A 17,469-nucleotide genomic window follows, 5' to 3' on the forward strand; every position below is an offset into this window, starting at 1 on the left:
TAAAACTAGCAAATCAAAATAATAATAATAATAATAATAAACCATTAAATGAAACAATTCATAAAAAGCCACTTGATCCCCACCCGTATGGATCCTTATCGTCTACGTATGGGGCCCACTCATAATGTTTACGTAGAATCCAAACCTGTCATTTGACTCATCTATCAATGTTCGTCCCAAATAAAGAATTCCAGACTAATCCGTAAGTAATGTGGCCACACCAAAGGAATCAATAGGGAGCATTGGGGAGAGTGATGCCCACCATATAAACTTCCCCATGCAATATCGAGTCGAACGAGTTGTTTACACACCATCCAACCCATTCATTAGGTGATCCACACCGGGATTAATAATAATAATAATATAATATATATATAAAAAAAAGATAGTGCGTAAAAATATAGATTTTAGGCTAGATTGTGCATTTCTCCCTATACGTCGCCCCCCCGAGATATGAATCAGGAGTATCTTAGTATTTATGGTGAAAAAAATATGAGTACCAACAGATTAACGGATTGGATTTCACGTAAAAGTCACGGATGGACCCCACACAGCCCAGTCGTATTGAAATTCACATGCGTCCGAGTGCATGTGATTATAGCAGCCGAAGCCTTTTGTGTACGGAGCAGATTAGGTGTTGCCCGGGTAACACCCACACCCTTACCGTATGGGGCCCACCTTGATGAATATTTTGTATATCCACACCGTCCATCCGTTTTTTCAGCTCATTTTAGACGTGATCCCAAAACATAAGCAGATGCAAATCTCAGGTGGACCACACCACTGGAAAAATCAGTTAATGACCATTAAAAACTTGTGAGGCAAAAAAGTTTTGGATCAAGCTGATCCTTGTATTCTACCTTCATCCAAATCTTTTTGACATTATCAACAGGTTGGATGGTTAATAGAAATTACGGTGGGCCCTAGAACGCTTTTAACGGTGGACATTCAATCAACACTGTTTCCTGTGGTATGGTCCACCTAAGATTTGGATCTGCTTAATTTTTGGGACCACATTCTAAACCGGTATGAAAAAACAGATGGACGGCGTGGATATACAAAAAATCATCAAGGTGGGCCCCACGGTAACACCTAATCCGCTCCTATGTAAACAGAGAATCCGAATCCGATTCGGAACAGAAAAAGGAAAGAAAACAAAGACAGAATCCCTCTCCTTCTCGGCTTCCAAATTCTCTTCGCTTTCCTTTCCTGGAACTTTCTTCTTCCCTTATTTCGAGAGGATTCTCTCGTTGTAAGTTTCCATTCCAGCCTTCCAGATAACAGATTTTTCAATTCAATCTGGAGAGAGAGAGAGAGAGAGAGAGAGAGAGATTAGCTTATTGGGTTTTTGCTTTTTTTGTGATTGTAGGGTTTTGCTAGGGTTTAGATGGGGAGAGGGGGGGAGATTGCTTCTCTAAGGGGATTTAGGAAGAGAAGGAGAATTCGATCGGAAGATGAAAGTTCAGGTGAGTCGGATGAGGAATATGTGTTGGGAGAAGATGAATGTGGTGATTATAGTTCTGATGAATTGGGGGCGTCTGTTTCAGGATATTCATCTGATGAGAGCTTTGATTCTGTTACAGTGATGTGTTCTAGCAGCTCTGATGATGAGCGGGAGGTTGCACGATCGAAACCCAGAAAGGGTTTCTTGGGACGGAGGGAATTGAGGGTGGACCGAGGAAATTCTAGGGTTTCTAGGGTTTCGGACGATGAGGAGGACGGTGATGATGAGGCTAGGAAGGTTGTCCGATTGAAACCCAGAAAGGGTTTTCCAAGCCGGAAGGAACCAGGTTTTAAATGGCCACGTAGGAGACCTAAGGATTCTAGGGCTTTGGATGATGAGAATGACGATGATGTGGATTGGAATGTCATCCCGACAAAACCCAGGAAGTGCTTTTCAGGCCAAAGATTGGGGATTAAGCGGTCGCACAGACTCACTGAAGTTTTGGGCAATGGGGGAGAAGTTGAGGAAAAAGAATTTTCGGGTCTCCGGAAGTCGAGCGTTAGACAGTCGCAGAGCATTTCAAATAATTTGGAAGAAGATGGTGAGGACGGAGATGAAATTCAGACATCTGTCGAATCAAAACCCATAAAGGGTTTCTCAGGACAGTGGAAATCAAGAGCTATGCGCTCACAAACTATATATAGAGTTTTGGATGATGAGGAAGACGATGAGAACTACATGCCAGATGTAGATGACCATGTTGACACTGAGGAAGAGAGTCTGGTGAGATCTGATGAAGATGGAGACGTCCTGGAAGAAAATGAGAAGGATGAGAGAAGGAAGAGGAGAGCTGTTGTGAATTCTGATTCGAATTGCATTGTTTCCAGATCTTCACACATCGAGCACACGAATTCAGAAGAAGAGAGAGATTTCGTAAGAGAAACGGTCAGCGATGGGGGTTTGACAACTTGCTTAACTAGTCCATCGTTGTTGAATAGATTGCAAGATGATATGAGCTGGAACCATCTTCGACGAAAAAGGTCGGTTATGCAGTCACGTAGTGTTTATACAGTGTCGCATGATGAGGAATCCATGCCAGATGCAGATGATTATGTAGAACATGAGAAAGAAAATCAGGTTTGGAAGAGAACCAGAGTGAGGCTACAAGGATCGGCTTCGAGAAGCATGGTGAGCTATGCTGATGATTTTGTTGTTGAAGATAGGATCATGAGGGAGGAGAATAAGAAGAAGAGTCAAAGAAGGAATAAAAGTGCTGTTGTGCATTCCGATTCGGGTTTCGACACTCATGGGTCTTTGGATGCTGAATATACTGTGGTTTCAGAAGAAGAGAGAGATAGTTGTGGGAATTCTACAACTTCCCCAAGAAGTCCATTGTTGAAGAGATTGCAAGTTGATTTGAGTTGGCACCATCTTCTAAGGAAAAGATCTGTGAGGAACAGGAAAGGGGAGTTGTACTGTTCGCGGCCTGATTTGGGGAAGCAAGTCTGCGGGATCTGCTTGTCGGAAGAGCACAACGGCATTGTTCGTGGGATACTGAATTCCTGCATCCACTATTTCTGTTTCACTTGCATAATGGAGTGGTCAAAGGTGGAATCCCGTTGCCCGGTATGCAAACAGCGGTTTTCAACCATTAGTAAGCCGGCACGGTGGGACGTCGGGATCGGTCTAACAAAGGAGGTGATATCTGTCCTGGAACGTGATCAGGTATCAAGCCATCTTCTCATTTCTTTTCCATTGACAGAATCATGTGTGCTTTGCTTGATTTAGATGATTGATTCCTTCTGGAGTTTAGAACCAACAGCGTAAGTAAGAGTAAAACTCATGTACTAATAATTATAGAGGCCTGATGCACCAAAGCACATGGAGCCTGTGCAATCAGGGCCTGTGGTTGGGTGATCTAGACTGTTGGTCCAATGGGCCTCATTGTCGAGTTGGAACTCTATGATCAGTGGCCTATAAATAAGATTGTCAGAGAAAAAAGATGAGATGAACTCAATTTTAAGTGGCACCCAAACAGGCCCTGCAAAGGAACTTCATCGCCACTGTTCATCAAAGCACAATAACCACTAATAGGGAATTCAAATAGTAACAATGGGATGGGATGAGATAGGGTGATTGTCGTTTGATGAACAGTGGTGATGGAAGTTCTTTACAGGCCTGTAGCAACTGGGCACATCTGCTAAAATCTTGTTGGCACCCACCATCCATGGTGGGGTCCATCAATTCAATGGCAGGGTCAATTGCACCACTAGGTGCATCGAGACACTTACCTAGACCTTATTATTCGTCCTTGACTATAAAGAAAATCCATTCTCTGTCTTCTCAACCTCTTTGATTTACATACAAAAAATCATGTGTTGTGTGCATGGTTAGACTGTTTTATCTTGTTAATTTGGTAAGAACGACCCATTTGATCATCGGCATCTGTGGGCTCCTGGTTTCTAGGTTTTGTTCCTCCTTAATCCAGATAATGTGTTCTTGGCAGGTTTATCAGCCTTCTGAAGAAGAGATGAGGGGCTATTTCGATCCATACGAAAATGTGGTTTGTGCAGTATGCCAACAAGGCGTACACGGGGACCTTTTGCTCCTATGTGATATCTGTGATTCCGCTGCACATACTTATTGTGTCGGTTTGGGATTAGAAGTACCCGAAGGCAACTGGTACTGTGAAGGTTGTATGCCCTCCAATCCTAGATATTCAGATATGCAAGTTCCGGATTACACTTGCTGTGATGGCTTGTGCATTGAGCAATCTGGAAATGGTATCAATGCAGAATGTCTCGAGTCCCATGTGCATTTCACATCTTCTTCCCAGCAGCATTCGGTGTCTCTACCAGAACAACCTTTTCCCAGTGAGATTGATGTGCTTTCCCCTCCTAGATGTCCCATGAGGCAAGATCGTCAAGCTGCATCCGTCATGTCAGAGGCGGGGCCATCGGGGCCATCGACCATCACAAGGAGACACAGGATACACATTCGGATCCCCAACAACCGGTAGAACTGGTGAACCCCATTCCAATAGTTCAGCCAGCTAGTGATGCCATCCTTTAGTACTAGCTTCTACATCGATCTTTTGATGAACAACATGCTACTCTCAAGGAGACTGCCGAGTGGCTGAATTGAGCGCACCAACAGCATAATCATCCCTAATAGGCTGCCATCGAACCATTCATTGTGCATAACCATGATCTCCCTTTCTTCTCTCAATTCTGATTCTTTTTTAGGACATCAGTCATTACATTGATAGAAATATTGTAGTAGAAATGAGCTGCATCGATCGGGACCCAAAAGTGTTCGGTCCATTCAACTGCAATAAAATAGGATTTGATTTTTGAGGGAATTATAGTTTGTATAGGAGCATCTGTGTATATACTGCCTATGAAGATGGTTTTCTTCCTCAAAAAGAGTACTCTCTTCTTTTTAGCGTTGGTTTCATGAAGATTGATGGGCAGTTTGCTCAATTGAACAGCTGTGGATTTTGACTGGGTCCAGGTTAGACAAGCAGCCGGTTTCGAGAAGAACTGGCCAACAAAATGGACTTGACCGCGAACTCGGAATGGACCCATTTCTAAATGGTCAGGCAGGCAATCCAAATCCACAAACAAACAGGTCCTATCGTTTTGTTCCTCCTCAGAGGTCTACGATTATTCCTATGCATATGAGGCCCACATGGATTGGTGGTCCAAACCGTTAAAAGTATGGCCCACCATCAATCAAACCTGGCCAAAAAAGCAGACCACTGGATCATCCAAACACAATGCACACCCTGGCCCAAAAACCAGGCTGGTCCACTAATCAGCTGGGTCACATTCGGTGCCGGGAATACAAAGATATTCTCTCAGGCAACGTTTCCCATACACGAGCTGTGGGCCTGATGAGCTACCTACCACCTGATTTTTAGGGCATTTTCAGAGAAATGCCTATACCATCTGCATTCGTGCATAAGCTTTTTTTTACTAACAGGATGGAATGCAAACAATCTCACCATCTGGACGACCTGCCCGAACTTCTCCCTGATACATAGATGCAAGAAAACTGCTGTAAGATAACATAGAACCCGCGCAGCAGGCACATTATGCATTCTGGTTTAACATAGAACCCGCGCAGCAGGCACATTATGCATTCTGGTTTACCTGAAATTGAAGTTGAGCATAATCAAGTTTCACGTAAGGAGCCATCTGGATGGGAGTAAATGGAGGTAAATGACAGATGCAATCTGTTTGGATATGAGTAAATGCATGAAAATAAAATGAAATGGGAGTAAATGGGCTTGCAAATGAGATCTCCTGTAAGAGAGGAGTTAGAAGTAAATGGGGGGTGAAATGCCTTTTTTGAGCTCGTTGGAGAGTTGCACTAGTAAATAAAAGTGCCGCTATGCACTTGTCCACCATACATGTGGCACACTAATTGATATTCCAAAACAATCTAATTATCAGCTACATCACTAAAACCACACCAACAAAATAATTCAAACCGTCCAAAGGTTGACCATCTAAATATACAGTTAAAAAAACATCGGCAAGTTGCTTGTTTGTGATCCTTACGGTTGTGGCTGACCCGAGGCTCAAAATTTCGTCTTTTTTGCCTAAAGTATATATTTCAATGGGCTTATTATAATTATTCTATTAAATATCACATATGTACACTTATTAGAGATATTAAAGCTAATTTGGGATATCATATACATTTATGTGAATATATTGAAAAAATACAATGCATTCCAATGCCTCCCATTTACTCCTATCCAAACAGAACATTTGGATTTCAAATGCATTTCATTTACTCCCATGAGTAAAACTGAATAATGATTCTCCTATTCAAGCTCCAAACATTCAATAGGTGGGCTACACCTTCAAGCAATTGTGGCCCACCTAATAAGTGTGCTGGCCAGATCTTTTAACCAAGGTCTTGTAGACACCCCACCTCAAGCTGATAAGCTGATAGAGTTTTGAACAGATGGATGAACGACCGAAACCTAACCTTAGAAGCCTAAACCCTAAGAATCCCAATCCCAACCGAACCCTGATCATAAACCCTAACTCTAGAAGCTTAAACCTAAGAACCCCAATCCCAACTGAACCCCAATCCTAAACCTTAACCCTAGAAACCTAAACCCTAGGAAACTCAATCCTAAACCCTAAACTTGGCCCATCCAACCCAGTCAACCCGGTCAGCCTAACCCGAAACCCTAGGAACCCAAAACCCTAGAGTCTTGAGTCAACTCACCCAATCAACTCACCTGATCAGCTAATCCAAGTTCATAACCCAGTCAACTCACCTAGTTAAGCCCAAAACTAAGCCTGAACCCAAGCCCAAAACCAATCCCAATCGAAGAGATGGTCAAAACTTACAAGCATCAACCCTCACAACAGAGCATCCACACGCTTAGAGGATGCTGTTTGCCAAAGCAAGGAGTCCAAGTGGGGACCAGCGGTAGCCTACTTGTCATTGGCCACGTGGCACTCCCCCTCTTTCGGGCAGCATCCCTCAAGCATGTAGGTTCCTCCTTTTTCGAACCTTAAGTGTGCGGTTAATGTGCATTTATTTCGATATCCACCTCGTTATCCAAAATTATCACATTACCAACTCATCCAACCCATGAGATTATGTCATGTGACAATCTCCAATCACAGCCATTCAAATACATTTTACCATTAGGATCACCAGGAATTACAAGAAAATGGGTTGGGAGACTATAAGTAGCTCACATTCCCTTCTCATTTGGACACACACAAATCCCTTCTCATTAGAGAACACATGCGCACACGCACACACCAAGCATTAGAGAGTCTTCTCAATTCAAAAAGCTCACCCATTAGCCTTAGTCATCCTTCCACCAAGGAGTGAGAGAGTGAGAGCCCAGCCCTGGTCTAGCCTAGCCTAGCCAAAGTTAAAGCCTCCTGAGCCACCTAAATTCAAATTTGAGCTACTCAATCTAGCCTTGCGACATTACCATTCATTCGACAGTTGTAGCTTTTATCAGTTTCATCAAATCAGTATATCAACATCATGAAACATTCATTCCATTCTCAACCCCATGCTCCTCATATACGTCGGCATCATAGTGCATTACATCATTTTCACGCATCTAACTGGCAGGCATATGCTTTATGGCTTACCAATATAATCATATTTTACCCATCAGAAACCTTAGCCAGTTAGCCGTCATTTTAGCATATAGATTACATTACATCGTTTTCACCGTATCTGACTGACGTATGCTTTGATACCTACCGATATAATCACAGCGGGTCCACCATAAATTTTAGTCAGTTGGTCGTCGTTTTACCATAAACATCATTTGCACCTTGCACTTGATCATTTCGAATGTATGCTCTGCGACTTGCCCATATAATTGGATCCTGCCCATCAGAAATTCGGATTGATGAAACACGTTCACTATTGCACTGCATTACATTTGTTGCATCACATAACATTTGCAGTATGCTTCGCGACTTACCGATATAGTTGGATCCTATCCAACAGAAATTTGGATTGATGAAACACCTTTACTATTGCACTGCATTACATTTGTTGCATCACATAACATTTACAGCACGCAAGAACTATCCGTATTATTCAAAAATTGGTCAAATCTTGTGAAGTATAGACCGTACATTCGTACGGGCAAAGTGGGTGCTTAACACCTTCCCTCTTTGTAACTGCAGTCCCTTACTCAGAATCTCTACAACGTAAACTTACGAGTCATCTCAGGGTTAGGGATCTTCGAGTCTTAAATCTTAAGCATTTCTACGAGCTTTAACCGACTATAGAGTAGTAATAATTGGTTAGTAGCGACCCTAGTCAAATATCACATCCTTTACCCCCATTACAAAAGCCCTCGAGCGAGGCAACCAGTAAAAGAATGAGAGTAGATCCCCCGTAACCTCAGGGAATCGCACTCTCCTCCAGCATCCATAGGTCTATACAAAGTGTGGCCCACCAGATGAATGTTTTGGACTGCACTTGTAGTGAATGGTTTTCGCATTGCGTCCTGCTAGCAAGGCCAAAGATTAATAAATGGAACACAATCGTAGTCCAAAAACCTGAAAGCTTTTACTCAATATCCAACCGGGTCAGGTTGACCAGAAGACTCAACCAAGTCTTTACTCGACTCAATATTTAATAGTTTATATATATATAGACACACACAGTGGGCATAATAATTAAAAATGTTAGAAGCTATAAAATAAATAAAATTGTCAAAGTTAAACAAAACTGCAGCTGATGGGATGCTGGTAAGAAGCCTGCGCTTATTACCCATGTATTGAGTTCAAATTCAGTTGTTGGTAGTTTAATTTTTAACAAAATCCAAAGTTGATTGGCTTGACCTGGCCAGTGACTGGGTTTGGTTCATATCAAGTTGAACAAATGAATTTGGAGAGTCTAGTCGAGTGTCGAGTCTAGACCAAGTCGCACTCAGGAGCGAGTTGGCCAGAGACTCTGATCGAAATCCCATTGAGTTGAGTTGACTCGACTGAGTTACAAGTCCACCCACCGGGTTTTAGAACTATGGTGTCTATTTATGTACTCATGTATCACTACGCACTGTAATAAAATAGTATAATATACAGTAGAAGCCAATTTAAAAAAGAAAAAGGGAAAACAGCCTGATATCCTGAAGTTGGATGTCCAAGGCCTTTTCTTTTTGGAAGATAAGAGGAAGCATTTGCTACTATTTTGCATCTTTTTAACACAGTTCTTTTAAATCAATTCTATGAAATGAATGACAATGGCTTCTTTTTAATCAAATCCCCCCCAAAAAAAAACAATGTTTGTACATCCTAGTAGGATTCAGTGATTTGAGAGGGCTTTGCAGGCAGGAATTTGTAAAATCCACAGATTTCAAATCTACCCTGTTTGTTTTTTGTTCGGGGATTTGCAGAACCGTAGATTTCCCAAATCCACATATCCATAAATCCATCAACTTGGGGCAAATCGAAATCCACATATCCATAAATCCATCGACTTGGGGCAAATCGAAATCCAAACCCCGGGAAAAAAAAGACCCTGGGACTTGGCTAATCCTCAAAATCAGAGACCCTTTTAAAAGCAAGAGAAGTGATTTATTCCCTACAGATCAATGATCCATCCATAGATCTGTAACTTGATTCCCAAAGATTGAACTTTGGAATTTGCCAAATCCAAATCCAAAGCAAATCAATGAGTTTGACAAGTTAATTGCATTTAACAAATTCACATTCTCGTTTCCTTGACCACAAACAGGGCCTAAAGGAAGATCAAGAAGCACATTTGCGTGCTCTATCGGGAAAATGATGAGATTTGAGATTGCTTAGCTTGCCGAAACAAACCCCAAATTCCACGAGTTTCTAATTTGACAATTATGAAACATTGCGCTTTTTTTATATATAACGTTTATGATGACAAGAAAATTGAGATACGACCATCCGTTAAGACAAAGGATAATGGGAATATACAAGAAGACAAGGGAAGGATACACCCTACTTCTTGAGCAAATCTGCAATTGCGCTCGGGTGGGTCACTGAAAACATGATTGAATTCTACTGACAACGTCCCCAAGGCATCAATGATGCCCGTTTAAACCACAGACATTCGGAAGTATTTTCAACATGATCAACAGTGCCCAAAAAAATAAAAATAAGAAAACCCTGCAATACTCCATATAAAAACATCAGCAAAATACCTGAGGCAGAAACATAACTTGTGGGATCTATCACAAATTTTTCTGAGCAACAATTCTCTCTTGATTCTGCAAAAGAATGGAGCTATTAGTAACAGGTACAACATGGAAGCCAGGAAGTGGCTCACCTATTAGGATGTGGGCTCAGGCTTACAAAGAACAACACCAAAACAAGGGAAATGATGTGGTAGGGACAGATGAACAACAATATGAATGCCTCCAAGAGTAGAATAATACACCCATGCTGAAATCTGCGAGATACTTTGGCGTAGGCCCAATGGTCAAGATGCCCAATGCCTTCTATAGGATCAAGCACAAGCCAATGTACCTTCATCAATAAAGACCAGCAACAAAAAAAAAATTTATTTAAATTAAAAACAGAAAAACCTCTTCTATTAAAATGAGAAGGTAGACAACATCAATGTAGCCCGTAGCACAATGGAACAAGTGTGTGTTTCAACATTGAGGTCTCAGGTTCAAGACCAGCTTGCCCATCAAAAATATCTAAATAAATAAATAATAAATCAATGAAATAGCTGGGAATCACATGGTTTTTGTTTGTCATACCAATAAGGGGTCAATCTTGCTTTTTGTTCACATACCTCTATAGAAAACTAGACATTTTTTTCTTGCTTCTTATTTATTCCCCCACCCACAATTACTGCCAATCCAATACTAGTGCTTATCTTCTGGATTGAATTTGTTTTCTCAACATTCAATTCATACTGACAACAGTATGAGGATCTGGTCCTCTGCGAGGAGTGCAGCAGTAGCAGCAGCAGCAACAGCAACAATAAATGCTCTACCACTGGAATAAATGCTCCCAAATCCATGGATTTTTAGTTTGTTTCCCAAATAGTAGACTTTGGAATTTGCAAAATCCAAATCCAATGCAAATCCATGAAATTGACAAGTTCATAGATTTGCTATATTCACATTCTCATTTCCTTGATCCCAAACAGGGCTTTTGATCTTCAGGGCAGTTGTCATCTCATCACATGCTTAAAATAAATTCATTCATAGGCAATGACAGCAGCAGTCTTTCGTGCCTTTATTCTTTCTAGTTATTTATATGAAAAATATTATACTTACAACTGTTATTGGCTTATTGCCTTCTACACCCAACATAATCAGGGCTCTAATGATAGTACTTCCAAGATCAAGACTCAAGAGCATGATTCCAAATGCAAAAAAACTGTGGAAAGTAAACCAATCGTCACTCCACTCCAGAGCATGATTCCAGACACAAACAAATACTGACCAACAAAGCATGTGCAGGCCCTTTCATTTCGCCCATCACCCGAAGACAACTGAGTGCCAATCACCTTTAATTGAAGGACACTGACCCAAGGTTACCTGGACCATGGGTCGGTTTGGTACATGGTACAGGAAAGGGTATGCTGTAGGCTATTTCCTCCAATACATGGTATGCCAGGGTACTATCATTTGCATCACTCTAATACATAAACCGTGCATGCAATATAGTTTTATATATGAACTCATATCGCAATTTCTATATGAGATGATGTATGTTATTGATATAGACCTCGCATGGTTAAGTGTCCTATAGTAGCTGTTACTACGAATAACAGAAACTCTGTTGTAGCCATTTCTGCTATATTATAACTAAACATATGAAGGTATAAATCTCTACATATAAATAGAAATTTGCATTAACTTAATCAATAGTAAAAATCAAGAGCACTAATTTGGATCGGTAAAAATAGTGATCCGGATCACAAATGACCCATAATCCGGAATGCTTGATCCAGAACATAAAATGCAAGGGGTTTTGCATTTTGGGTAATATTGCACTCACCCATTCAAGTAACCATGGATGTGATGGAGAAGGCCAAAGTCACGTTTGAGATGGCTCTTATCATCGAACATTCTCAAATTCCTTTCTTTCCAAATCCCCCATATCACTGCATATGGATTATTGCCCACATTTTCTTACCCCGATCCAAGAATGGCCCACAACTCCAGCCAGCAATGTCCTCGCGGAGGAACCTATTCGTCGCCCAGCATACCCTAAAATGCTTAAAGAAGTGCTCCCAAACGTACCTTGCTGATTGGCAATATGTTCATAATGTGCAGACAGACTGAGGAATCAGTGGACTACCCATCTCTGCATTGCCTAGTTATCAAGCATTTCATTACATATGACTACATACAAGACCCATATAGAGCTACTATCCTTTTTAAGTACATGTAAACAAATATTTTAGATCCATGAATTACGATTTTCAACTTAACGTATGCCATTTTACACTACAAATTAACAAGTGCACCCAACAGTTAACGGCTTCCTCCATGCCATACAAAAGAAACCTACAACATTCTCCTGGGTAAAAACCATCACATGCAATATTCTTATTCCTAGCAGCAACCATGCAAAGGCACCAAATATACTAACCCTGTGGATGACTGAGCCATGGTCCAAATAGATGAATGGAAGGGATCTTCACATGTGTGTCATGGTATATCAATTTAAAAAATGGCAAAAGGATACGTCCTTCCTTTGGTTTTGTGTGGCTTTCTTAATAAAAATGGAACCATTCAAAAGAAAAAAGATATGAATGCTCAATAACTTATGCACCCGTGTTTAGAACCATAACCTTTGTCGAAAGAATCTCTAATTACAAGGACATGGGATGATTGATCCCATCTAAATCATTACATGGATTCAAAGAGTGCCTGGAGAAACAAAAATACATGGAGGGAGAGAGAGAGGGAGAGAGAGAGAGAGAGAGAGAGAGAGAGTAGCAAACTTGCCTGATAAAGTAGTGCTCAGTTGAGGTTTACTTGGCGAAAAACCTCTTCAGAGCATCAAATATGAGAAGTTGAATTCCACAGAACCTGCAAGTAAAATGAAAGGAAGAAGAAAGAGATATATGAAAGATATCCACAAAAAGAAACACCGCAATGCCTCCCCCCACAAGTTTCCAAATCGAAATTCCTTTTGCCATGCACGATCTCCATCCTCATTTTCACGGTTGATAGCATCTCTTTGAAAGACTTGAAGCATTTCATCTCATGAATACAAGAATCTTCAGTTCCCCATTGTGCAGAAGCAGACAATTCAATCAGGTTCAATGAAAATAAAACAACATGATCTTGAGAATTTACGCTTTCTCCGATATAATCCAAGAGAAGAGAAAAAGGAAAAAAGCAAACTACTCATTACACACTAGAAGAGTTTACATAATGCGGGGTCAGTAGTTCTACAAATGCATCGGCATCTAAAACCAGTATGACCACCCGAACAGTGCAACAAACAATAATAGCTTTGCCAGGATCCACATCAATATGCCAACCTCATTTTCTTGTGAAACTCCAGACATTCTTGATCTCCAGAAATCAAACTTTACCAATTACAAGTTTTCTCATTGCCTTTTGTAGTTCTTGCACCGCGGTGTTGTACATCTCTTCAGATAATGACCCTGCCTCTGCAAATTTAATGGCCCGTTGACATAGGTCATTGTACCGTTGGCCCATAGTTTCAGGACGAACAGCTTGTTCAGGGCCGCACTCATCCAACACATGCCTATTCCTCATTTCCTTTGTCCAGCGTTTCAAGATGTAGTGCGATGGAATCATTGGTACGCCCGACGCTAAGAGAACAACCAACGCATGTCTGCAAAGATAGCCTCTGAATTCAAACAAGCGACAAATACAAGAAATTCTCGTCTCAAACCAATTCCACATCACCGTGTATTCCTTCCCCTTCATCTTCTCAAAATCTTCCCATTCTTTCACCATGTATGTGGTGATTGTCCCCTTCTGCTGCACAATGCTTGCAAAACAAGCAGACATTCCAAGAATTTCAACTTGGAATTTCTTAAATATTTCCTTTGTGTACACAGATGCACCTTGCTTTTCAAAAGGTGACGGCGTACTCAATGTGGGTGGCTTCTGGTATGTTTCAAAATCAGCTTGGGCTTCCTTCTCATACCAATTCTCTAGTGCTACTTCATACAGGTCAAGGAACTCTTTCAACGAGGTACTTGGACTCACATATTTATCAAAAAAAGATTTGACAGTTTCCTTGCGCTGAGAAGTAGACATCCCTCCGAAAAAGGTGTCCTTTAAGAACACTGGGACCCACTGATGGCGTTCCTCGTACAACATCTGAACCCATGCATTATCCCCAAGCTTAAAGTCTTTCATCAATTCATCCCATTTGATTTCGAACTCCTCTACCGTCAAAGAGTCATATACACAATTATTTAACTTGTCAGTAAATGCTGGATGAGCTTTACAAATATGCCCCAATTTTTCAGGAACATTTTTTAGGATCTGCCATAGGCAAAGACGATGACAAGTTTCTGGAAAAACCTCTATGACCGCAGATTTAATGCCCCTATCTTGGTCAGTGATTATTGCCCTCGGAGGCCGTCCAGACATTGCAGCAAGCCATGTCTTAAACAACCAAGCAAATGACTCTTTCGTCTCATCTACAAGAATCGCACAACCAAGCAACACCGACTGCCCATGATGGTTCACCCCTACAAACGAAACAAGGGGCACGTTGTACTTGTTTGTCAAATATGCTGTGTCAAACGTGACCGCGTCACCAAAGTATGTATATGCTGTCCTAGACCTGCCATCGGCCCAAAAGATATTTTTCGGATGTTGGTCCCCTTCCATGTCTATTGCATAGAAGAATGCAGGGTTCAGAGCATGCTTTCGGATGAAATTCCTTAGTGCAGCTTGCGCATCTTCTCCTGCAAGGGAATCCCGCCGCTCCTTGTCCGTCAGAATCCTACGTTCTTTATCCACAAAGCTCACACTGCTGATTACACCAGGCTGTTTGGCCTTCCCAGAATTCTTTTTCACTTTTACCCCTGACGCATTAGAGATACCCTTCTTTTCAGGCGTTCCAACCTTCTTGTGCGACCGGAAAAAGCGCACGTCCCCTGGACAGAGTTCGTGGTTATGTTCCTTGACAAAAGCAAACAACACCCACTTCCCAGTCTCTTTTCTCTTCGCCTTTATCATCGCCTTACAACCTGCCTTAAGCGTGGGTCGTGGGTTACCCGAACTTTTTTTCTTGACTTTGAGCCCATGTTTTGAACATGCATAATGCCCCGCAATCTTGGATTTATCGGTCCTTGATCGACGGACAGATAATCTGGTGATACCAAAACCGACACGCCTAGCATACTGATTATAGAATGCATACACTGCTTCTTCGGATTCAAACTCCATTCCCACACTGGGCTGTACATTGGCTTCTCCTTCATTCGGCAATACTGTCGTTTCATTCCCAACTCCGCTGATTGCGCAAGGCTCAACATCTTCAATAATGGATTCAGTCATTCCATAATTCCCTTCCCCTACATCATCGCCTACATAGGGTTCACCCCACAATTCCTGCATAGATCAACAGAACCCCCAAATCAACAAACAGGAAAAAGAATTAACTGGAATACACACACGCAGCATACATGTATGGAATGTGAAATGCGCCAATCATGCTTTTTGTACTGGAAAACAAACAGTGCATGTGGAGCACTCCTTCTGTTGACCCAAATCATGTGGTGGATGGGAAATGCCCCGGGAAAAAAAATGCACCACAATAGAAGGTCCCCACCATCTGATTCGGCCACCATTAAATGTGCACCGTCAGATGTAATTGTCCACTTCAGATGATCCAGCATCATCTGACAGAGAAGATGTCTGCACATGACCCATACCATGGTGGGCCCCACCATATCAACACCCTAAGATACCAAAATGCAATCCACATGTACAGCTGCTGGGTCCAACCAGAGAGTCTATTTTCTCAATCAAGCGTCATATAATACATCAAAAACCTACTGAGTGAGAAAGAGAGAGAAAGAGGTCTGCAAAGCCCGCCCATTCGCACGCCACCAGACATACGAACCCGGTGCTCCTTCGCAAGATCCAAGCTTTCCATCAGGTGGGCCACTGCACAGAACAATCGGGATGCCGAAACAATTCTTCTCCAACCATCCATATGATTCGGCCGGAGGAGTGAAACAGCGTCTCCTTCATGCCAGAAGATCCAACCAGCATGGCCATGGAGAGCTCGGATCTCACAAACTCTCAAAGGGCGCCCAAAACACAAATCCAAAAAGTAAAAGAGCAGTAAAAAGAAAAACCCAAACCACGAGCTAAAACGAACCCATTTCCAAAAACCCAATCAAAGGGGTGGAAAAACCCTAAAACAAGAACGACCCAAAAACCAATCAGGAAAATCGAGAACACCCACAAACCCAAAACCCAATTAGGATGCAAGGAAAACAGAAACGAAACGGATTGCGGAGGGAAAAACGAGAAGGAAGAAAAGGAATCGAAGGGAATGTATAAACAGAGAGGGGCAAAAGAGTAAATAAGAGAAGACCTGTGGGATAATATGGGGAGGGACGGCGTTTGGATGGGAAGCTGCCATCAAGCGCTGCATCTTGATATCAGATCTTCTCTCTCTCGCGCTTGGATCTTCTCTCTCTCGATTTCGCTCGGGAAAGAGAGCTGCTCTCGCGCTTGGATCTTCTCTCTCTCTTTTTCTAGGGCAAGATAAGGCGATTTGCGCGATGATTTTATGGAAGACGCGACTGCATTCTTATGTTAGTTTTACACCATTTATTAAATGTGCTTGGTATTCTCTACCATACCATGCTATTTGGGGGCCACCATGTTATACATGCGTGAAATCAAAACCGTTCATGAGGTTCATCCCTAGATTATAGGCCATGATGAAAATTTTAACATAGATCCACTGGTAAGATGGGCCACACCATGGTGAAAAATGGAGATGGTATGCCAACCTTAGGTTTACATGTAGGGCCATCATATCTAATCAAACCCGTTCATCATCGTGTGTTAGTCACTAGGATGAAGAAATGATACAAAATAAACCTGATGGACGGAGTGGATATCACACATACAACACGGTGGGCCCAAAGAATTTGGGTCCTGAATCATGCATGGTTGCTTGGAAATCAGACCGCACATACTCTGACCCAATTATGGATGGAGCATTGCCCAGAAATTGAGCTTAAAATATAATTTTAACAATCTGATTTTTCCCCGGGATTTGGACGGCCAAATATTTTACTTTCTTTAAATGTTCGTTTAGTAGCAGTCAATTGGATGGTTTGGATTGATGGATCGGTATGATTTTAGTGATATGCTTCCCTACGATGGGACCCACAATTCGGATGATCTAGATAGCTGTACTTCAGTGGGAGATGTGATGAGGATGAGTCACCACCATTTTGCAATAGTGTAGAACTGACACGGAAGTCTGGGGATAGTCCACTAGGGAGCGAATGAGGTACGGCCCCGGCCGCATTCAACACAGTACATCCCCGAC

General features: G+C 41.9%; 2 protein-coding genes across 2 annotated transcripts; one reads left to right on the forward strand and one right to left on the reverse strand.

The window, feature by feature from the left end:
• Nucleotides 1-1,172: 1,172 nt before the first annotated feature.
• LOC131231284 (uncharacterized) lies at nt 1,173-4,822 on the forward strand. The gene is made up of 2 exons (XM_058227428.1): nt 1,173-3,169; nt 3,951-4,822. Exons 1-2 carry the CDS (start codon nt 1,388-1,390, stop codon nt 4,461-4,463), a joined length of 2,295 nt encoding a protein of 764 aa, XP_058083411.1. The 5' UTR covers nt 1,173-1,387; the 3' UTR covers nt 4,464-4,822.
• An 8,468-nt stretch (nt 4,823-13,290) lies between these two features.
• Nucleotides 13,291-16,567, reverse strand: LOC131231285 (protein FAR1-RELATED SEQUENCE 4-like). Its single transcript, XM_058227429.1, has 2 exons — nt 16,498-16,567; nt 13,291-15,503 (listed from the first exon to the last, which is right to left on the reverse strand). Exons 1-2 carry the CDS (start codon nt 16,555-16,557, stop codon nt 13,488-13,490), a joined length of 2,076 nt encoding a protein of 691 aa, XP_058083412.1. The 5' UTR covers nt 16,558-16,567; the 3' UTR covers nt 13,291-13,487.
• Between the last annotated feature and the right edge of the window lie 902 nt (nt 16,568-17,469).

This window comes from Magnolia sinica, chromosome 17 (genome assembly GCF_029962835.1).
Source record: "Magnolia sinica isolate HGM2019 chromosome 17, MsV1, whole genome shotgun sequence".
Classification (NCBI taxonomy): Eukaryota; Viridiplantae; Streptophyta; class Magnoliopsida; order Magnoliales; family Magnoliaceae; genus Magnolia; species Magnolia sinica.